We start from the raw sequence: 23,717 nt of genomic DNA, 5'->3' as shown, positions 1-23,717 counted from the left end.
GCTAACTGCCAAGAAATACCCCTCTGCGAAATTCCTGTGGTTCACAGTACAGAAGAAAAGACAGTTGTAACAAGTTCAGTGAGGGAAAAAAATAAATCCTCAGGTTTCTACCTTGGTGCGTGAAACAGCAGCAATCAGAGTGCTAATGAAACAGCTGAGAAGGCAGGTTTCATGACCACCCTTGGAATCCACTCATGGGCAAGCAGCAGGGAATCTTTCAGTGTTCTCAGGATGCCTCATGAGAATTAGTGAAAAGCATCCAAACCAAAGTCCCAATAATGAGGGCCACGTGTGGATCTAATTTGCCTGTGAGCCTGGCAATTTCCAAATAAAAGGACATGTTATCAGAAAATCTATTTGCAAATAGCTTCTGGGATTCTTGGGAGAAATGGTGAAGCATCTTAGGGAATAAGGATGGGTTAAGGGCACTGAAGATAAGGAAATGGGAAAACGGGCACCAACCTGTGTCCCCAGCTTATGGTGAGTGGGAGGGTTGATGACTAAACATTTATTACAAATGTCCCTTGAACCAGCACGTTAGGATCTGGTTCCAAATTCCTCAATAAGTTTTGCAAACTGAGAGGGCAAGTTATCTTTGGGGCTCTTGAGTTTCTTTAAATTGTGAGAACAAAGAAACACCAGAAATGGGAACAGCTTGGGAAAATTTTCAGGAGCCTTTAAAGAGGACCAAAAAGGATCTAGAATATCAGGGAAACAAAGGGGTCTTCAGAGCTTGGACTCCTGGGCCCTTACTGGGTGGAATCTTGGAGTCAGGGACAAACAGGACCACTTACTTTCTTGTAGCTGCCTCTCAGGCTGAATGGGGTTCAAAACCAAAGCCGCATTTACATACCTCACCTCTGCCCACCCTCAGTTGGTGATATGTTTGGATACCTTTCATATCTGGGACACGAAACTTGGTTGCTGAAATAATATCTCAGTAGAGAGAGGTCAATCCTTCAGGGAAAAAGTTTAACTCAATAAAAGTTGGAGAACATAGTGATCCTCAGTAGTGGTGACTTTTGTTTCGATGCTATGTCTTTGTGCAAATGTTCAGAAAGGGCTCTGAGTCCCTGTTAAATTGTGAAACGCACATATCTTTGCAGGGGAGGGTATACCTAAAAACCGGCAAGGCTGGGGTTTAAAGTCGGGAAGCCTAACTCTAAAAACCCGCTTTCCCCACTACGCCGAGTGTACCCTCTGATGGTGGGGGAGATGGAGAGAGGATGTTCTGAGCAAAGTGTGACTTGGATGTTGCTCTCAAGAGGTTGCTCTGGTGTTGGCAGAGCTAAATTTGATTGGAAGAGAACAGACCGAATCCAGGAAAGTCAATTAGATGGTCATTTTCTGAACAAAAAGTGATCACAGCCTGATCCAGCACAGAAGCAAAGAAAATAATGTGAGAGGTAACATTTCCTTGTGCCTATTGCGAGTGGGCCACTGGATAAAAATGTTACGCACTTTATCTTCTTTAGCTCCATGAGGCAGGTGCTAGCCTCACCCCCATACACAGATGGAGTCACTGAGGCCCAGAATGTTAGAGGTCACACAGGCAGTACGTGGCACAGCCAGGGCTTGCACTTGTGACGTCCACACTAATCTTGGGAAGTGGTGGAAGGTCCAATAGGACTTGTCAAGGCTAAAATCAGAGCCAGCACTGGAGGGAATGCACGGAAGCGAACAAGTTTGCTTTGGGACCAATCAAGATGCTTGCTTTTCCTGGCTTAGCGTGTAGGAAAGGAAACATGCAGGCTGAATAGAAAGAAAAGCTCTCGGGGAGCAGGGCAGGTGTGACGGGGCATACCTGCGGAGGGCATGACCATTCCTCCAGGCGGAGTGTGGAATCTGGGCATGACCATTCCTCCAGGCGAAGTGTGGAATCTGGGTAGCTGGAGGAGAGGCAGGGCATCCTCTTTCACTCCCCTACCTCCGAGTTGATTCAGAAGAACTACGGAAACTCCAGGACAATCTGCCAGAGTCACCTGCCTCAGGAGACTCTCATAGGACCCTCATGTGGCTTCTGAATCCTCACCACACAGCTGTGCCTGTGGGATGCGGGGCTGGTAAGAAGACTCTGGGGGAGTCTCCAGGCAGAGAGCTTCAGCTGAAGCCCAGGGGTGGGCACAGGTGCAGGTCTACCCCTCTTTGGGCAGCCAGGCTGGGTGGGATCTGGTGTGTGTTGTTGCAGGTACTGTGGGTACCCGTCCTTGTCTTCGGGCACTCACGTCCGGAGTATGCCAACCCCATGACGTCTGTTTGTATAAGGGCTTTAACAGGGCCAACTGGAGATGCTATGAGTTTGGGATCCCCAAGCAGCCTTTGACCGATGATGAACAGGAGCCAGTGGATAAATGCCCCTCCTCCCCTGCCCCAGTTGGGATCATCATCTGTGGATATTCTCCATGACCTGCCAGTTCCCTGGTGGGATGAAGCTCCAGCCTCCTTCTCCACAGTGGCTCTCCCATAGACCCTAGAAACTGCCTTCCTTCTCTGCCTCACTCCCCATAGTTGGCTTCCTGGGACCATCCTCTGAACGAAGTCCCTGCCCTGGCCTCCATGTCTGAGGGTTGGCTTCCAGGGGAGTCATCCTGAGACAGCTACCTTGGCTCCCGAAGCTCTTCTGGTGTGGGTCCTAAGGAGGAAGTGACCTCAGGACACTGACTGCAGAACATGCTGCATATCCAGGTTCCTGGGATAGGGAAGCTTCTCTGCTGTGAGATCAGGATTCTTGTTAAGCTTGAAACCCCTATCTGGAGTCTCTACTATATGAAGGAGGGTGGCTGGGAAGAGAAAGGGGAAGGATGGAATAAAAACAAAGTTCCCGCTGGATGGTATTTATTCTAAGTCTCAAGTCATAAGCAGTAGGCCTTGTTCTGAGATTTTCCTGGGTACAAATTGTCAGAAAACTATTGGCAAAGAGACAAAACCATTGAGCACCAACATTTAAGATACACGAAGTGTGTCCTGATAAATTCGAGCATTTGCTTGACCATTTCATCCAGAGTGACTTGCTGAATATTTGCTCAAAGCTAGTTCTTTAAACTATGACATATGATCATTCCAAATAGCCGTACCTCATCATTTGCTTCACTTTTGTACTTACTGTTTTCAGAGGAAAAAATACTCCTGTAAGTTGTAGATATAGTCAACACATAACTATTTTATGCACATCTGTGACTGCTGTAATGTCAGCCAAGAAGAACAAATAAATAAAGGCTATTTACTATAAAAATAAATAAATAAAAATGAAAGACATGAAGTGGGGAACAGGTGGACCAAGCAGTAAACACGTAAGATGAAGAGGAGCATACAGCAGGCTTCATGCATCTAATCACACACGTAAACATTTGGTATCTAAGCAATGTGCACAAGCTCTCTACAGAAGGGCGGGGATGAGCTAAAACGCGAAATTATCTCTCTTCTACCACCACTTGGAGCAGTCACAAAATCAAACTGGAAACTGTCTACTTCAAAACTCATTCCCCAAACTTCTTTCGATCTTGCCCAGGTTCAAGACATTAACCAAAGCAGGTGCAGATCCACTGCAGCAGGAGCTTTTGCTGTGGAGGCTGAGGAGGGACTGGAGCCTCAGGATTCGGTATGTCCTGCAGTCCTCATGGGCTTTGCATAATCATAATGGTAGGTAAGATCTATGGAGGCTGTGCCTCAGAAGCAGAACTCAATACCAGTGCATGCCACTTAGTTGGGATCCCAGGAAGTTCCAGGAGAGGAGCAGGGAAGTGAGTCAGGGCAGAAAGAGCAGCTAATAAAGGTGTGTTAACAAGGAGGGCACTGGGGCAGGTAGTGAGGGCTTATTCCCTTGGGTGTACTCTGGGAGGCAGGCTAGAACATGTGTTTCCGTTAGCCCAACTGAAGCAAGAAGAGACAGGTATTCTCCATCACCAATCCCCTGTCTGTGTGAGGCTTTCCTCTGGGGGATGCTGATTTCCTGGCACTTCTTAGCTGTCCAGTATTCAGGTAGAATGGGATATGGTGGGGGGGGGGGCAGAAAATGCCAAGTTGCAGGGGCTGGAGCTTGGAAGTTTGTTGGGCATGCAGAGATAGCAAGAACTAAGCAGGGAGACAGTAGGGTATGGTCTTCTCAGTGCAAGACCTTCTGCCAAGAGCTTCACCCACCTGCTTTCACTTTCAGGACGAAAGTGAAATAAATACTATCCAGTGGGAGCCTGTGTTCCTCAAGGCAGCCTGATGAGGTGGGTGCTGTGTTTATCTCCAGTGACAGATGAGGAAACCGAGGCTCAGGAAGGCAAAACAGCTTGCCCATGGCAACAAGCTGAATTGTAAAATTCAGGACTACAACTCAGGTGGGTTTCACTGCAAGGGCGTGCCCTAAACTGTCATGCTTTATATCCAGCTCAGGTCCTAGGGTATCAGCCCACCAGCAAGCCGACGGGCCTGTGGGGCTGAACGATTAGACCCGGCCTTCTGAATTAAGTCTCATGATCAAGGGGGTGAGGCAGTGATTTAAGTCGCTGATGTTTGGAAACGTAATTTACTCTCTCTGTGCTAATGCTCTCTGGACACCAGCTTCAGCTTCGTGTTGACACTGACAAATTAAGGACATGCTCAGCACTTTTCCAAGAGTAAACAGCAAATTCCACAAGCTATTCTAATCATTTTTCTCTTCCAGAGTAAAAGCCCTTAAGTAAACACATCTGCCTGCGAGTGAGTTGTTGCTGGGACCTTTCTGACCAGATCATGTAGGTCCCCTTAAATTTCAACACCCCGGGTCTAAATGTACTCCTATTGCATTTTTAATGACACTGTAAATGAGTTTGTTTTCCTAATTTCTTTCAAAGATAGTTTGTTGTTAGTGTATAGAAATGCTACTGATATTTTTATGTTGATTTTGTAGCCTGCAACTTTGTACCAAATTCATTAATCAGTTCTAACAGTCTTTTGGCAGAATTTTTAAAAGGGTTTTCTACATATAAGATGATGTTGTCAGTGGACAATTTCACTTCTCCCTTTCTTATTTTATAGTTAATAGTAACGTGTATTTCAAAATTGCTAAAAGAGTAGATTTTAAATGTTTTCATCACAAATAAATAAGAATGTGAGGTGATAAATATATTAGCCTGATTTGCTTATTCTACAATGTAATTACAACATCACATTATACCCCATAAATAGATATGATTATTGTTTTTCAGTTAAAACATAAATTTAAAAAACTCTGCAGGAGCAGCCTCTCCTGGCGCTCTGGGCATGGCGGCAATGCTGGTTGCAGAGGCGCCTCCTGTGCCACCTGTCCTGTTGCTCACAAGGAAGTCGCCTGTCTGAATGGATTTGGCCTGTGACAGGAGGTGCTTTGTGATGGGGTCGGCAAGCACAGCTGAGCTGCCTTTGGTGGCGTTTGCTGGGGAAGAGAAGTGAAGATCAAACACCCTAACACCGACTGAGCACCGACCTGCATTCCCACCTGACTGGTGTGAATACCGAGGTCAGGAGAGGTGCTGGGACTTGTTCCAAAGCAGGAAGCTTGTTGGTCACATACATGTTTTTGACTCTGAATTTGGCTGTCCTTCCTCCTTACCGGAACATCTCATCCCACCCTTATTTTGGTAAGCCCGGTGGCCTGGCAGTGCCTTCCATCCATCCTGCTTGTTGGGATGGCTAAAGCCAGGCCAGCCCTTGAGAACTGAGTAGAGCCGCAGTGCCTCTTTGCTTTCAACCTTTTCTCCAGCCACCTCTGCTTCTCGATTTCAGGTTGACAATATAAAAGAGGAAGGGAAGATGCTGAATTAGGATTCATCGCTCGGCCTTCCAGGGTGATCCCTAGCCACATGTGGCTATCTACGTTTACATTAAGTTTTTTTAAAAGTTATCTCCTCATTCATACTAGCCACATTTCACGTGCTCAACAGCTCCCATGGCCAGTGGCTACCACCTTAGACACCAAAGACATATAATATTAGACAGCGGGGGAAGCTCTGCTGGACAGTGATGGCCTGCAAAAGGGAAGTTGAGTCTCAGAGGCTTGAAAAAAGACATCCTTGAAAGACAAAAACAAACAAAAAAACAAACAAAAAACCAACCCTAGGAGTGAGGTGGGCAGGAGCTTAAATATACAAAATACTGGAGGAGGTGGGGCCTGGGGAAGGGCCTTCTGCACCTCCCGCTGGGACACTGGTCTTCTGCCCCTAAGAACTGACTACTGCAATATTAGTTTATTCTTTGGCTCTGAACAAAAGCAATCTGGGCCTGCGGGAGTAAATCCAGGGAAATAATTCTTTCAGATATTAAAATTAAACAGCAGAAATAACTGGAATAACCTCAGACCCCAGGAAATAACATCCATTTGGTGAGGCTCCTTCCAGAAAGAAGAGCTTCCTCCTCTTCTCCTCCCCCAGGCCTGAAAGGGGAGCAGTCAGCTGGGAGGAAGGGGTCCCTTTCCCCTTTCCACTTGGAACCTGGGCTCTCCCAGAAGGTGTCCCAGCGTTGGGCTCCTTCAAGAACACATCCACATCAGTCTCTTTTGCTGAGGAGGGGAGGGTGGGGTTGTGGAGCTGAGACTCCTCTCCCTCCAAGCCTCCTAAGGGAACCTGTGCGATTCAGTCACACTGACTGGTTAAGGTGAGTGACTGTCACACTGACTGACCCAGGGTGAGTCAACCTGCAGGGAACAGTCACCCTACAACCAGGCAGGAAAAGTATGAGCTGGGCCAATAATTAGAGACTTCTGGGGACTGTAAATTAGAAAACTGATCAGTGCAGGGAGGTAACAAAGAAGCAGGGCAGGTGCATAAAAGATGACACCAGCTAGAAGCCAGGGCCAGAGTGGAAGCAGAGACACACTTCTTCGGAGACAATAAGGATTGTGTGGGGAGGGAGGGAGGCAAAGAGGGAAGGAAAGCGTGGTCCAGGTCATGCTTTCTAGGCTGGTAAGACTCTTTGCTAAGCTAGGAATGCCACAAAATCCAGAAATAGAGAATGGACCTGAAAACCACAAAACCGGAGAAAGGATAAGATGCGGAGCCCTTCTCCTTCCCCAATCCTTCAATCACTTTCATCACTTCGACCAAAGGCCGTCCTCCAACGCTAACCAGCTTCCTCTGCAGTTCTGGGAAACAAGGAGGTCATAATGGGATCATGAGACACATTCTTACGTTTAAAAGCTGACCTGGGAATAAGAGATAATTTGGATGTAAGCTCATAAGTGAGATTCCCCAATTCCCAGACCAGATAAAACTCCCTGGGTCTGGGGACGGGGGGCGGCGGGGGGAGGAGAATGAAGCGTGGACAGCTGTTGAGGGAGGGCAGGGGAGACCACCAACCTTGGGAGCGTGCCCTGGACACCCTGACCTTGGGAACACAAAAAAGGAGTGGTGTTAATGGTCCTCTTCCTCATTGTTGGAGAACCTCCACTTGCAGGAAGCCGTGGCTTGACGGCTCAGCTTAGCACAAGAATCCTGCTTGGACGTCCTAATGACCCGCACTGTAGAGTCTATCTCCTTTAACACGCAGGAGCCCATAATGGGCACTGGACGCCCGAGTGTTAAGATGGAGATATACACAAGGGAGTCCCTACCACTGGATAGAAGGGCCTCAGGCAGATGGCCAGGGACCTCCCACGTGGCCAGAACATCCTCTTTGCTGCTCTGAACAGCCTGAGAAGGCCCAGATGGCAGTGACCCCAAAGGCGCAGGGGAGGAAAATGTCTCCTCTGCCTGAATTCCTAAGTTTCCTATGAAACATCTCGGGGCATGCTTAGGGTTAGAAAATGAAGACACACATCAGAAATATTCTCCTTGGTATGTCTTTCCCAGCACATCTATCAACAGGTCTGGGTTGCTGGACTAATTAGCAGCCCTCTTACCAAGGGGACTCACTTAAAGAGAGTTTGCCTTGGTATGAGATAGAGAACCATTTTCCAATGTGTGACACCCTACTCTCATACGCACAAGCATATAGAAATATCTGCCTGTTCGAAGACAGGAATTACATTAAAAATCGGAAAGCAAGGCTCAAAACTCAGGAAGCATACTTTTGAAAGCTGACAAGGTGTGCAGAGAGTATTTATGCCTGCTGCGGAGTTTGATTTCTTGAAGATAGACAGCCACCCACGCCAACTTTGAGAGAGAATTCCAAATATTGATGATTTAAAGCCTCTTACTGGAAGAGAAATGTGTAGCTTGGCTTATAATCTCCAAGATTCAGCTATCTGTGTCATGGGGATAATGAGCAAAACTTCACAAGATCTTTATAAATTACAAACAAACTAAAATTCTAGCAAATTATTCACAGCCTTCTTCCTTTATTTGGGGCAGGCTCAATGAATCTACAGGGTGCAAATTTCCTCACAGATGGGAAATCCTGCTTTTAGTGTTTCAATAGTATAATAGATCAGATATAAAGCAAGTTCTAAGACAAGTGTTTTCTTGGGGTTATCTTTTGTTGAAAAAATTGTCAAGATCATGGATTTCCCAGTACTAAGGAAACCATACACAACAAACAGCCAGAAGGAACAGAAATCTTTTTTAAAAGTGCACTCACTCTCAGGCTTGGGATTTCTGAAACACACAAAAACAGCAAGATCCAAGGGAGCATGAAAGCTGCGGTGTTCAGAATTTGAACCAGAAATGGCTGTTCGATCCTACAAAGCACACACAAAACAGGGAAGTATCTACAAGAAAAAAAAAAAAAGAATGCAAGCTTTGTCATTTAAGTTTAAAAGACTGTATCATGGGGGCAGAACCATCTGCGTATCCAGACGTCTGCCCAAACTGAAGCTGAAGGCTGCAAGTCTTAGGAGCAAACAAACTCACGGGGCCCAAATGGAAAGGGGCAGGTTGAGTGTAGGTGCCAATGCTGAGTATGCTCAGGTTTCAGATCAAACTGGAGCAGCAAGGACTGGACCCTCTGGTCCAGATACATGACTAGGAGTGGTGAACCCCAGGAAAAGATGGCCCTATGGCCCTCTCTTGGGGACAGCCTGGGTTGGCAGGACACCCTGATGAGATCCTCCAGCAGAAGGCCATCACTCCCCTGCCTGGATAAGGCTGACTCAGCTCTTCAGGGATATAGAGACAGCATCCTGGGGACGTTCTGCCCTCCACACCTACTCCTGGATATTCTCCAGGGTCCCTGGGACTCTGGGATCACCTGCCCAAATGGCCCTGAGCCTTTTTCTGTGTCCTGCCTGGGCTCTTCTCAACTGACTGGAGGGCAGATGACTCTCGGTCACCTCTGGCTTTGCCTAATTAGTGCCTAAGTGAATGTAGCACTAATTCTGGGCAAGGAGGGATGGTGGAGGGATGACGAGATCAGGAATCTCCCATCACTTCCAACGCAGCAGCTAAATCACCTGTGGTGCCTCCCATGTGAGGTCCTGCCAGTCTCCCCACGCTCACACTCTCTCACTCTCCACCACCTACACCCTCGATTTCTGCCCTCTCTAGCCTCCCTGACTCTCACCTGTCTATGTATGTCATTCCCATTCCTACGCAGAGTCCCTTTTCTTCATGCGTCTTTGGAATCTGCCTACCCTCCCTTCAAGAAGGGCAGCAGCACCCTGCCTTCCTGACACTGATGGTACCTTCTCTAAGCCCCCACAGCACAGCAGCCTGTATAGACCCTCGTCAGCATTTAATGCGTGGCAGGTGCTGACCATAAGTGGGTTTCTTCACAAGGCAGCCTGTTCTTCAGAGTGAGGCGGAGTCCTGAGCATCTAGAAGGACTCAGCCCAGCACTGCTCTGCAGGGGCTTAAGAAATGCTTTGTAGATGTCCAAGTGCAGAAGTCTGTGTTTTGCTTTCTACAGCTTTGACCTATGCATTCATCTGTTTCCTGCCGGCCACTCAAATGCCAGATGTTAGCCTTGCAGCAGTTCTTCTTACATCCGGTGATGTGTGTTTAACAATTTCTGAGCATCCTAAATGGGCTGCATGACATGGAAAGTGAGGGGGATAGAAGGAATAAGTTACTCCTGCCCCTAACAAAAGGGGACTGTGCAACTTTAGACATTCAAAGGCTGGACACAGTACAAAGGGGCTTCTTTATTGGGGCATACATTCTGGTGGTGGGGACTTAGATTCTAGTGGGTAGGATAACAAGATTTGGTCTTTGGCCTTGGGGACGGCACCAGCAGGTCCACCCTGACATCTGTCTTTGCCCTGCTGCTCTGCCTACCTGGCTTCACATTGGACCACAGGCATGTATATTGTGTGTGGATGCTTACCCCACTTGGGTCTCTTCCCTCCAAAAGGTGAAGCCAGGGAGGAGACCAGCGCAGGCCGTGGCAGCAGGCTCAGGGCTATTTGGGTAAAGAATTCTGGGCTTCTGTGTGCTTGCAACATAATCTTGAAAGGGTGGGCGCTGACCTTGGTCCATGAACTCCTTGCCCTGTGTATTCTAAAGCCCAGGATGGGGGCTAACAGTGGCACTGGATACCAATGATTCCAAAGTGCTAACTTGCAGGCTCATGCCCATTCTTAGGAAAGTGTTTAAGGAGGATAATATATATTTGTGTCCATATTGTCTTTATGCCAGCCTGAAAATGCATTACTGCAGGCAATAGAAACCTTCCTGGGTATCCCGGGCTCATGAAGAGCAAGAAAAATGCACCTGCTCCGCCTCCAGCTGATGACTCAGTGAGTCCAGAGGGGAGACAGAGGTGGGGAGAAAGGGCCATGCAGCTGCAGGCAGCAGCATCTCTTCAGGAGGATGAAAGCACTGTGTTTGGGTCCAGAGTGGAAATCTCATATCTCAGATGTCAAAGCATCAGGATGCTAATGGCTCCCAGGGAATTCTAGATCCAACTCTGTGCCTGGGGCTCCTCAGCCTTGTGACAGGGTAGCCTCCTTGGTGCCGAAGGTGACATCCATATTAATGGCTCAATGTACCCAACTCCTCTAAAAAGCAGGGAGGGCTGGGGGGTTGCAAAAGTTCTCCTTACTCATTTGATATTTTTAGAGAATGTCCTTATAGAAAAGACTTTTTATGCTCCCTTTTTTGGGGAGTGGGAAACCAGTTCAAGAGTTGTTTGATTTTACTCAGAAAGAGAGTCAAAACCAAGGTGGCCTGTGGGTCTTAAGAGGTCAAGTGTCTTCCCGGAAGTGACACATAAAGCAAGGCCAGCAGAAGTGGGCTTCAAGCCCATGTCTTCGCTGACTCCAGAGCCCAGGCTGTGCCTGCTGACCTGTTCCAGCTGTGGTTTGAGAGTAAAGTCTCTGACCCCTCAGTGGGCTGTGACTGCAACGGTGGAAATGACACTGTGGGACATCAAGGCTAAGTCACCCTCTTTCTCTGAGCTCTCTGGGCTGCCACGTGGAAGTCTGACTGCCTGAGGCTGCCACATTGTAGAGGTCACTGTAGGTGCTCTTATCAATAGGCACAGCTGGATCGCTCCTTCAGCCATCCCAGCCCACATACCAGGCATGAAAGAGAGAAACAACCCTTTAGGACCAGTGGCCCAGACACGGCCATTGGAGTCAGTCCATCTGAGGCCCTGGATTCCACTGGGAAGCATTCCTACCTTGCCCCTTCTAAGCACTCGACACAGACAACCCAAGAGTAAAACAACATGGTGACTGGGCATGCCACTAAGTGTGGGGAGTTCATTCCCCAGCAATAAATAACTAGAACGACTGGGCATGCCACTAAGTGTGGGGAGTTCATTCCCCAGCAATAAATAACTAGAACGGAATTGAGAGTATTCTAGGGGAGAGGGAACGCCACAGAGATGGGGAAGCATTAATGTACCTAGTCCAGAATTTCTCCCAGGGATTTCTGGTTGGACAGCTGTCTACTCCTTAGACAACTTCACATGCAGGCCCTTCCACAAACCCCTCCACGGGGGATACAGACTTTACAGCCACAGGCTCTGTGGCAGAAGATGCTGAGACAGTGGTGGACAGTGAGAGGCAGGATGTGAAGAGAATAAGCTTTTCTTGATTGTCTTCTACGTGTCAGACACGGTGCCGGTTGCCATTACAAGCAATCCACTCAGTGAGCAAGTGCTCTGTCCCTACCATGTGCCAAGAAGGGATCTGGGAATGAAGCCATATACAAAACCAAGGCCCTGTTCTCATGGGGCTTACATGTGAGTGAGGGTGAAAAGCCGATAAGCAAATGAGTATACAATGGCAGGCAGCACGGAGGAAAACAAAGCAGGGTAAGAGGAAATACGACGGCATTTCAGAAAGGCCGGGTAGGAAAGGCTTCCCAAGAGGGTGGTGTTTGAGCAGAGAACAGGGTTAAGTCATGGAGAGCGGAGTTGTTTAGAGCCCACACTCTCGGCACTAACATGAAGGGAAAATGCATAACAGATGCCTCCAGCTTCGAAACCTGTGGTCTTTCGTCTCCATTTGGTGATGGCTCCCTACAGGGCTCGGAGGACCCCCACCAGGCGTGTGAACAGGAGGGCGGAGAGACTCCGCTGGGGGCACCTCAACTGCCTCACCCCACACCCCTCGGCCTGTCCTATGGACCCTCTAGGCAGGGGAACAGAGGGGTACTTACACAGAGCACGTGGAGGACCACCGCGCCTTGTCTTCTGTCCTCATTGGTGAAGATGTCATTGGGGAATTCATGCAGGGCTAAAGAACAGAGAGAAAACCATCTCAGTACTGAGGACCACATTGTCAGTGCTGTGGGTCTGGGGCAGCATCACCAGCCCTTTTGTAGAGTCTTGGTTTTAATATGGTCCATGAACTTGGATGACAAAAAACCCTACATCTTTAAGTTCACAAAACTAACCAGAATTCAGTGATGCCTGCAGCTAAGAACGTACACAACAGACCAAAGTCGTGTTAAAAGAGCCTGCGGCTCAGCCCCCATAGATATCTTCAGAACGCGTCACACGACCGTACGTGTGTGGCTTTCGCTGCTTCAATCTTACGGTGGTTGTTAGGTCACCACCTGTGACTTAGAGTATTATGAGGAGGCACGTGAACTACATTGCAAATCTGTTTTCTAATGTTTTAATAGCTTCATTTCCACACAGTCGGTTTCCATGTGTAACCTTACGTACTTTGCTGCATGCGTGCATTGAAAACTGCTTTTCTGAGCAGGGAGACGTAGCCTTCAGTGGATCACCAGAGGAGTGCGTGGCTCAGACAGACTTGAGGCCCCTGCTTTAAGTGGGTCTTTGTTCTGCTCCTTTTCCACTTTGCCAGAGCTGGCTTAGGGTGTGGGTCCCGTGGGCTCTTAGGACAACCCTCTCCCTGCTCCCTCCCTCTGCTGCCATTTCTAAGTTGACCTCCGTTTGTGGCTGAACTGGAATGCCAACCACAGGGATGCTCATGCCTTCTCAATGCTCCCAAACCTCTGTGCCATCAGATGAAAGCTGGAGTCTGTGAACTGACGGGCCCAAGCAGGTCCTCCACTACTAACCAGGCCTCTTGTCCCTTCCTCTCATAAAATCCAATCAACCTGCTGGGCCAGGTTCTCATGCCTCCTCTGCTTTATGAAGCCTCCTGTGGTCCCTCTGATGGAAATCCACAGCTCCTTTGCTGGAGGATGTGCCCAACACACACCGCAGGAAGCAGCACACACCACTCCCACCCACAGCCCCACATGGGCAGGCATCACCAGCTACTGAAAGATTTTTCTCCAAGCTTGATGATGTCTCCAAGTCTTTATATAGCAAGTTCTTAGAGAAACCATCACTTGATGGGGAGGATGTGCTAGATGATACCTGCTTGCCACTTGTCTTGTTTTGGATTCTCCCCAAATCAGACCCTCTGACAAAGATGTGGAGGTAAGTGGTATATTTGGGAGGTGACTCCAGGATGCACTGTGCATGAGGATGGCAGTGAAGCCAGGAAGAGGGGAAGAGTCAAAGGCAGTGGTGCTAAGGAGTGAGTGGATGACCCCTGAGACACCCAGGCCCAATTCTGCTGGAGAATCCAGGCTTGCCCGGAGGATTTGTGCAAGACACAAGCCATCGGTCACTGCTTGAAAACTCTCTGCTCTTTGCATCCAAGGCAGCACTGGCTTAGGGCATTGCACAGGTCTTGGATTGGAGCCACATGAGGTGTTTAGGCCAGAGGGAACATCTAGTACATAAAGCAAAGCTCACTTTTCAATGTACAGCAGGTGGGGGAGAATTAAAAATACTATTACATACTTGAAACTTGCTAAGAGGGCAGATCTAAATCTTCTCAACACACATACACACACACACACGGTAAGTATGTAGAGATAATGGATGTGTTAATGAGCTGAAATGTGGTTAACATTTCACAATGTATATGTGTATCAAAAGATCAGGTTGTATACCTTAAGCATATATAATTTTTATGTGTCAGTAATATCTCAATAAAGCTTTTTTTATTTTAAAGCAAGGCCCACCTGTATGTCTAGCTAATCACACTCTCTAGTTTTGTATGGTCCTTTAAACGTAAAAAAAGGAGACAAGAAAAGACAGGAATGTCATGATTATGCTAGGATTTTTCTAAGCTGGAGCTGCTCTAAACAGGAAGCATGGAGCTCCTCTGAATAACGAATAAATAAACTGGGAGAAGCCTGGAGTTTCCCTTGGGCACCAAACCGAAGCCATGATCTGGAAATTAACGTGAGGAGCAGAGGGATGACGGCGGCTAGTGTTTATTGAGCACCTGCTCCTGGCAAGCCCTGTGCCTTGCACTTTGACCCTGCTATCCCATCTTACCCTAAACAAGCGATTATTCCAATTCTGTAGGTGAGGGACCCAAGGGGAAGACAGACAAGGCAGCATGCTTGGGCTTCATGACTGGAGAGCAGCGGCAGAGCTGCACACGCAGCACACCCAGGGCTAGGGACGCTCCGTGCACCTCCCATCCCCCTCCTGCATGGATCTTCAGTTCTCTTCTTCCCTCTGAGCTCTTCCTTCTCGTGACCTCCTCCCAAAAGAGGATTTGACCTGATCTACATTTAGCTGCCACACTCCTGGAGGGGAAGCGGTAGGCTTTTTCTTCCTTTGCACTTTTCAATGTAGCTGCCACAGGGTGTTTTGGCATTGGCCAGTCCTGGGTTGAAAGGTCACCTCTCCTATTGTCCTCCCAGTCCCAGAGCTGGAAGCTAGAGATGGGATGCTGAGTTAATTTATTAATCACGACAGCCATCACCCACGGGAAACAACAGAGTGGTTTGCCCTGGGGCGGTGCCAAGCAAAGGAATCACACACAGAAACTGCTTATTCGAGGTCCCCAATCATCAATGAGGGGTAGAGGGGGATACAAGTATGTGGCATCCAGTTACCACTTTACTTCCTGCCCCACAAACTTCCTGCATGATCAGTAATAAGGGACCAGGGGAGCACAGAAGGGTGTGACAGTAACCCCGTGAGCAGGACATCACCCACGTCTACACTAGGAGCACAGAAGGGTGTGACAGTAACCCCGTGAGCAGGGCATCATCCACGTCTACTCTGGGAGCACAGAAGGGTGTGACAGTCACCCTGTGAGCAGGGCATCATCCATGTCTACACTGGGTTCTCCCCAGCCCAGCTCCGTTCTCCTGCCTCACTGCCACCCCACGCATGAAGCCACAGAGAGCCAGGGACCATATCCGTTCCACCAAGGGCACCATGTCAGTAAGTGACAGGCCTGGGTTCTGAATCCAGGCATTCTGAGTTTCAATTCTTCACAAGACAAGCAGCAACTGGCTGAATGAAGCAGCTGTGGATACATGGATCCCACTAGGCCTGGCTCTTTGGTGGAGGAGGTGTCTGGTCAGGAGTCTCCATGCCAGCCCACACGGTGACCCCAGTGGGATCCCTGGGGAAGACACACTGGAGACTGGGCCCTGGATGGGGCAGGACCCAAAGGGTCCCGTGTTAGCTTAGGACAGTCCACCAAGAAGCTACCCAAAGTCCTGGCTGCACAGGGGTGAGTCAAGGAGAAACCGCAGGAGCTTCTTCAGAGTCCTTCTTCCTTGGAGGCTCAGGAACCCTCCTTTCCCTGCCTCCAGGGAGTTGGCAGCTTACCAGTGACCTGACCTTGGCCTGCTCTCCAGGGCCTGCTCTCTGACCCATGCCCAGCTGGGCGCTCCTTTATCAACAGTGCCTCCCCCTGTCCATAGTCACGGCTGGCCATGAGGACGTGTGTGAAAATTCTCCATGGGGCAGTGACAGCCTCCAAATTGGCACAGTCAGTGTCGGAGCCTGTGAATGGAGCAGCCGGCACTCTGGGCCTCCTCACCCAGTTGAATGTGGCTTGAAGTTGGGAGTTTCAGGGTCAGGGTGGGGAAGACAGAGGAGAATCTGTCTAACGCTTTTGAATCAACTTTCTTCAAGAACAATAAAACTTACTTGGTGTTCAATAGCAATGTGGAAAGAATGACCAGGTTAAATACTCACTTAGCAAATCTCACTTGACATCCACCCACTCTGACCACTTTTTCATTACAGCTCCTCTCAGAAAACACGTATCAGGAAGATGATGAAATGGAACAATGGTTTCAAAGGAGTCATGCACAACTTGCAAAGAATACTAAGTGTATTTTATTTTCCCTTTTACGTATGCATTGAATTTTGAAAAAGAAAGCCACAAGAAGAGATTTCATCTAAAAATTGAGCTGAGCCCTCTTCTGCCCTGCAAGAGGTGAGTCTTCCCTCATAGGTCCCAAATGCCCATGCCTTAGGCTGGAGCCCTCAAGAGCAGACCCTGAGAGAAAGATATGAATGGCAGCTGTTTGTTTGGGAGATGATCCCAGGAAGCACTGGGAGCAGGGTGGAGAGATGAGGCAGGGAGGGGAAGAGGCTGGCACAGTGACCTCAAGCTTTCTAGGAGACGGAGGGAAGCAGGTCTCAGAGTTGTCCACTGCAGGGTCGGCAGCAGAGTTGGGGGCGCTGTGCACTGATGGCTGCCTGTCACTGTTAAGGGCTGCCCCAAAGGCACTGACCCTTCAATACTTCTGCTCGGCCCTGCACCTGCCAAGCCAAGCATGCTCCTGGGGCCAGAGGAGGCCCTAGAAAGAGTCGCAGGTGATATATCAAGAAACCATCCACACGTCCGGGTATAGCAAAGCCCTGTCTGCCTTAGCCCGATAGAACAGAATACTGTAGACTTGGGCGCTTAAACAACAGACATTTATCTCTCACAACTGTGGTGGCTGGAAGTCTGAGATAAAGGTGCCAGCAAGGTTGGCTTCTGGTGAGGGCTGTCATCCGGCTTGCAGAGGCCGCCTTCTTGCAGTACCTGCATTTCAGAGCACGAGTAAGCTCTGGTTTCTTCCTCCTCTTATTTGGACACAAATCCCATCATCAGGGTCCCACTCTTATACCTTTATCTGACCCCAATTACCTCCCAAAGATCCCATATCCAATTACCATCACTTTGGGGGTTAGGGCTTCAACATATGAATCTGGGAAGTGGGAACAAACATTCGGTCTACAGCATCTCCCAAGCTTCCTTTGCATAAGAACTAAAGAGGAGATGTAAGGTGTCTTATGTGCAGGAAAGAAGAGACCGTAACTTATATGCACATAGCTTTGGCACACAGTAGTGTGGCATGAGTCGGAGGGGGCAGAAGGCAGTCCCTCTGCACAAGTATAAAATCAGGATGAACTGTTTTCAAGACTTGCATTCTGAGTCTAGCCTGGTAGGACCCCAATGTCAAGACTTAGGATTGTAACATACTCTTATATTGTATATCCAATTTCACCATGTTAGAAGCTTCTCTGATTCATTTGCAAAGGGCATTCATTGCCAGATGACCCTGTAGCATAGAATGTAAATCAGGAAGAATCCTGTCCTAGAGACTCACCCGGGCAGCAGCTCTGTTTAGGGAGGCGGTAAGGCTCGTCATTGATCTCTGTCAGCTCCTATGTGCTCTGTATACACAGCCTGGGAACAACATTGTCATTTCACTCCGTGTTGCCTTGTTGTGGTTCTAAAGCAATTTGGTATCATAGTGTTTAATCTTCCTAAAAAGCAGATCAGCCTGAAGTCAAGAAAAGTGTCCTTAATTGAAAGTCTGGAAATGTGGGGCTCAATGCTGACATGCCCAAAGTGTGGCCTTTGGCCACCTGTCACTTCATCTCTCTGGGCCTCAATTTGCCTTTTGATCATCTGAAAAATGGCCTCTGAGGTTCCTCCTTCCCATTCCCTCGATCCAAACGCATAGTACACTGCAGGGCACACAGCGGATGCCTGATAAGTCTCAGTGGGATGAAGAACTCTGAGAACAGACCTTGGACAGGGATGGAGTAATCCATTCTGCCCAGTTGACCCAGTGGTTCAAGAAAAGAGCTACAACAGCTGTTGTGTTTGCCTCCTGGCGACTGCACCAGTTATCCACCTGGCAACATGCTCCTGGTGCCTTGCAGGTGTGTGTGGGGAATGCGGTTTTCTGAATAGCTGCAACTGTCCAAGAAAAGAGTGTATGCAGACTGTGGTGCACTGCCCTGAAAGGCTTCTGCCACGTGCTTCTTGGCCCCAGTTTCTTCACTTGTAGAACAAGGGGTAAGACAATGTGGGGGCTCTAGCACCTCCCAGATGATGGCTGGTGCTGATGCCACCCTCTCTGGGTGTGCATCCCCACCCCAAATCCAAAAGCATTCAGCGCATTTGTTATGGCTTGAGTTAGGATGCCTGCTGTGTCTGGGAACTAACATTTTCCTTGGGTGGTCAGTTAGATTTTGCATAAGATCCCACAGTGGGGAATCAGGCTCAGGTCCAGATCTCCTCTGCGTCACACAGGGCCCTGTTTCCTTCATCTGTAGATGGGTGTGTTGATGTCATTCCTGCAGGGTTGTTATGAACAGTGTAGATTGTGAATGCGAATGCTTCCTAGGGCCACATATCATTATTCTAAATTATAACAACCATTACATGCTGGCCTGGTGTGGGAAGAGGGCACCTTCTTGTCTGGTCTTATGTTGCAATCCACATATTGCCAGTTCCTTCCTGCCTTGCATTGGCATCTGTTTCCCTGGATGGTGGTCAGTCCATGAGAGCTGCATAAATGTGTATGCCTCTAGGCGGGTGCTTCCAGTACTCAGCCTGCTGGGGCCACATGGCCCATGTGGCCTGTTGGGAGCAGTTACCTATGCAGGGAGAACGGAGTAGCCTCATCCAGCTGAGTCGTTCCCCAAATACCTTCAAGGTCCTCAAAGTCTGTTTCTACTCCTCTCTTTCATCCCCCAGTTTTCCTTTCAGTGCATCCCGCCAGCCCTGGGGGCCTGCAAAAGCAAGCAGTGCTGTTCCCATGGAAACCACAGAGACCTGAGTGGAGTGGTTTCCCCTTACCAAGGCAACGGCAATCAGTGTCCCTGCTTCTCTCTCCTGGCTGCTTTCATGAGGCCCGAGTTTGATGAGTCTAAACAGAGGTTCAAAGGGGTAGAGAGTCTTTTCTCCTCTGTTTGAAAAAAATGCAGCAGGAACACTCATTCCATCTTTAGACATACTCATCACATGTTGATCAAATGGAGCAGCCCAAAATGAAACACATCCTAAAAAGCCTGGTTCCCTTAATACGTCTAAGCAAAAGGAACGTGGGCTGCTGTAGCCATCAGAACACCAGTCTGCCATGCCAGTGACCTTCTCATGACAAAATAACCAATGCAACTTGATGGACCAGTCTCAAGAATTGCACAAAAAAAAAAAAAAAAAAATGGAGGTCTGGATGCTACCCAGCTTCTCCCTGCAGTGATGGACGGCTTCAAGCTTCTGTTTCAGATACTTTTATCTGTCTTAGTAAAGCCTGTTGCTCCCACTTTTCTTGGGGCATTGTAACAACTTTGTGTTCCAGGTGTGGTACCTCCTCTGCCGCTCACAAAGCCTTCCCTGCTTCTCTTTCTGTGGCCCCGTCGCACTGTCCCAGTGCTCATCAAACACTGAAGGTGTTTGCTTGCCCGTGTGTACTGTGGACTCAGTGATACTGTGAGCTCAGCTCCCTGAGGACAGGGGCCCCGTCATTCCTCTCTGTCATCAGCACCTACCACGCTGGGATCCACAAAAGAGGACAACAAATATCAAGCGTGACCGAATGCAGCGGGCCTTTCTCTCAGGAGGGGGTTTTGTATAAACACAAGACAGAATTATTGGCTGAGAAATGGTGTTGGGAGGGACAGCTCAGTCAACCTCCCAACTACTGGATACCAACTCTGGTGGCCATGAGGTCTGTTCACAAATACCCCGCTTCTCATTGTTCCAGAGACCTAGGGGGTACGTCTACATCCTCTTCAAAGTTAGGAGAGGCGATGCAGCTTGCAGTGATTACTGAAATGTAAGTGAAATCCCATGGATTGCATGTGGCTTTCAAACCAGTGTCTGGCTCCCCATTTTGCATTTTTTTGTCTTATCATTTCTTGAAAAATACATCAGGAAGAATTATGCCTCCCCATCAGCCTGGGTCCCTGAGTGCCTGATAGCAGAGTCCCCCACACCCGTTCCCCAATACACACATTTTGAACATGTAGCATGAGTAAAAATAACATTGTTAGTTTTTGTGCCACTGATGTTTGGGGGCTGTCTGTTACCCAGCATATCCTAGCTCCTTCTGAGAAATGCTTTGGTCCTTGGCATCTCTGTAGCCTTTAGCACATAAAATCTTGCCTAGCAGCAATTTTTGGTTGTTTTCTTTCTTCTCCAATAGGCTGGGGAGGGAGGCTAAAGTTGCAGGGTATTTATTCTTCTCTGAAGCCCTGGTGTCTAGCAAAATGCCTGGCACAAAAATCACTTAATGAGTGTTGCTTGAGGCAATTAACACATGTGTCATAACTAAAGGCCACTGAACAAAATTATTCACAAAAGAATCTGTGTGAAAGTACATATATGCTTAACTTAATTTTCTAAATATTTAGTCTCTGGAAATGTTTGAGAGACATTTCAATGCATGCTCACATTCAACAAGGTCAAGCAGACCTTAGGTAGGCATGAGAGAAGGCATCTGGCAACAGGGGGTGCTGGGTGTACCAGGGGACTGGTCTGTTCTTAGATCATCTTTTGAATTTTTGTCTGGTTCTAAAGACCATATCTCAGTAACATTGGAAAATTCATTAAATCAATATTGTGCCAAAACACCACCATTTACTTTCAGTCCTTACCATCTGCTGGGTACCATACTCAACACTAGTTAAGGGTACACAGTCCTTGTCACTGAGGAGTTACAAGTTGAGGATAGGTTGGGAGCAAGGGAACTCTCTTTGAAATCATCCCAATACCTTGAGTATTCTGAATTTAAGGATGGAAATGAACTTTATCGAGTATTGCAAATATACTTATCACTTTTTCATTGCTTCTATATGATAGAAGGCAGTATCCCAATTTACAGACAGGTAAGCTGAGACCCAAAGAGGGCAAGTAACCAGCCTAGGTTCACGCAGACAGTAGTGGAAGAGCTGACATCAAACTAGGGTTCAACTTTATATTGATTCTGCTGTCCTAGAAAAACCAAATGACCCTATTTTTTCCTGTTTTTTTTGTTTGTTTGTTTTTTTGTTTTTTTGTTTTTTTTTTAGGGCATAAGTCCTTCTCTTCAAAAGCCACAAACAAAGTTCAGCTTCAAATGGATTGATGTGTGAATGGATACAAAGTTACAAGAAGCATCTCCGTAAAGGAGGATGAAAAGGCAAGCCATGGGAACAGATGGCCTAGAGGGATCATCAAACTCAATCAAAATGGTATTGCCAATCAAATTTGCTAAGAAAAGTTGGATCAGCCAAATGCTTATGTGACATTTGCTCACCACAGGAAACCAGAGTTTTACAAGAGCCTGAAGACCTGGATTGGAAGCCCTCCTTTACCACTCTCAAGCTCTGTATCCTTGGGAAAATTCTTCAGCCTGTTTGAGTCTTCATTGTTAATGTACAAAATGGGAGATACCCATTTATGTGATCATTACGAGGATTGATGGTGATGATGCTTATGAAATATGCAATACCTAAAATTGGGCAAGTGACTCTCAAATAAGAGCTCTTTTTGTCTTTAATTTATTAAATAATGAAGAGGGAGAAATATAGATAGGGGCATTTCCCAAGACATCAATACCAGCCCCACAGTGTCCTGAGGCCCTACCTCTTTTACACTAAGCACCTGCATCTCTTTACCTGAAGGCTTTCTCCAGAGCTGAGAAAGGGTCCCCTGCCCAGACAGTACAGGCTGGATATGCTGGAGAATTAATACCACTCTTTCTCTCAGGAGAAGCTGTCAATCAAAGTCTGATGAAAGGTGGGTGTATAAATACCCCAGCTCCCTCACCAGCTGAGTGACATAATGCTGAGGTATGTTTTATACTGTTAGAGTTCCCAGTAGAATTAAGCTCTGGTTGCGCAGAGTGGTAACTGGCTTTGTAACATGCCTCTGATTGGTTGCCTGTCTGTCATTGTCTCTCTGTCTCACCTCCCAACTCCCATAATTGGGATCATATCAGAAACTAACAACTTGTGCCTGAGTCTGTTTCTGGGACGCCTTCTGGAAAACCCATGTTTAGATGAGGAGAGTTAGGAATTTTGCACTTTTCTCTTTATTTCGACAAAGATTATTTTTTCCAGAAAAGAACTTAACCACATTCAGGCGAATGTTTCCCTAGACCATGGCAGTAGTCTGTATGGACAATTTGCAGTGGATTTGTAATCTAGACAGCATTATGGAACTACCTCACTCCTGAACGCAGATTGGAAAACCGCCTGTGCTTCTTGTTCATGATGCTGAAGTTGATCCAACACCATGAGAAGCCCCTTGGTTCCCACTTTAGAGCTCTTTTTCTCATGTCCATATTGGCAGAAGATTTTAAACAATCAGCCCACAAACTTTTCTCCTGGAAGGGAACAGACATTCTTTGGAACCAAAGAACCCCAAACCATTAGTTAGGTAGAGTATTGGCCTAGCAGAGCCTGAAATGTAATTTGACAAACTGGAAACGTATTTCTTTATCAATAATAAAAAACCACGACATCAGTGCTATTCATGTCTTTGAGCCAGCAGCTACTGTAGAAAATACAGCCACCTCATGAATAATGTAGTGTTCTCAGGCCACACACATGGCAGCAAAGAGGAGGTCTCTTTGCAAGAGCAAGGGCCTACAGCATGCATTTGCTGCTCACGTGGTTGTCAAGGCACTGCCACTAATAAGTTCTCATTAAAGAAAGTGAAATATTCACGGTACACTCCCTATGCTGTTCAGAACTTGATGCTCTTCTTGGACTCCTTTGTTTCTCTAAGTGTCCCTTGGTGCCAAAGTCAGAGACAGAATAACTGAATGGATGACCTGCTGCATCTCTCGTGTTCTTATGTCTGTGATTGCTCCAGACCTACAGGCTGATGTATACAGGAACCCACTAAATAGTTCCTCAAGAGGACCCGTGGTGGTAACAAGGAATGCCCAGTCCTCTTCAACACCCTCAGAAAGGATGAGATTGCATGAAAAACTTTTCTATAAAAAAATCCACCTGAAATAGTGCTTTCTGAATGTAGCAATTCCCTACAGGAATCTACCTGGAAAGTTTTTAATCTTTAAGCATTTATTTTATATAAAGTGAAGTGTACATGCTAAATGGCAGGAGGTTTCAAAATCAGTGACACTTTTTAATATTAACTCATCAAATTTCAGGGCTGGAAGTAACCTTTATGGTTCTATTGGTCTCTAGACAGGAAGATAATAACAGAATTTCATGAAAAGCATAAAAGTTTCCCTCCGCTTCCTCTCTTAAAACCTGCTCTTTTTATTTCCTTCTGATGTTATTCCATGACTACCAATTTTAAGGATAGAAAATTGGTCTCATTTCCTGTTCGTTGCTTGACTGCTAATGACTGACTATTAGGATGAGTC

General features: G+C 47.4%; 1 protein-coding gene across 1 annotated transcript in view; it reads right to left on the bottom strand.

The window, feature by feature from the left end:
• Positions 1-23,717, bottom strand: part of SLC24A3 (solute carrier family 24 member 3) — a 518,474-nt gene that overhangs the window by 189,782 nt on the left and 304,975 nt on the right. The window contains exon 3 of the mRNA XM_017971984.4: positions 12,483-12,559. Coding sequence (XP_017827473.2) covers positions 12,483-12,559 — 77 coding nt within the window. The remainder of the gene's footprint in view (positions 1-12,482; positions 12,560-23,717) is intronic.

Source organism: Callithrix jacchus, chromosome 5, assembly GCF_049354715.1.
Source record: "Callithrix jacchus isolate 240 chromosome 5, calJac240_pri, whole genome shotgun sequence".
NCBI lineage: Eukaryota > Metazoa > Chordata > Mammalia > Primates > Cebidae > Callithrix > Callithrix jacchus.
Note: the sequence above shows the minus strand (reverse complement) of the source record. Positions and strands in the feature narration are given on the sequence as shown.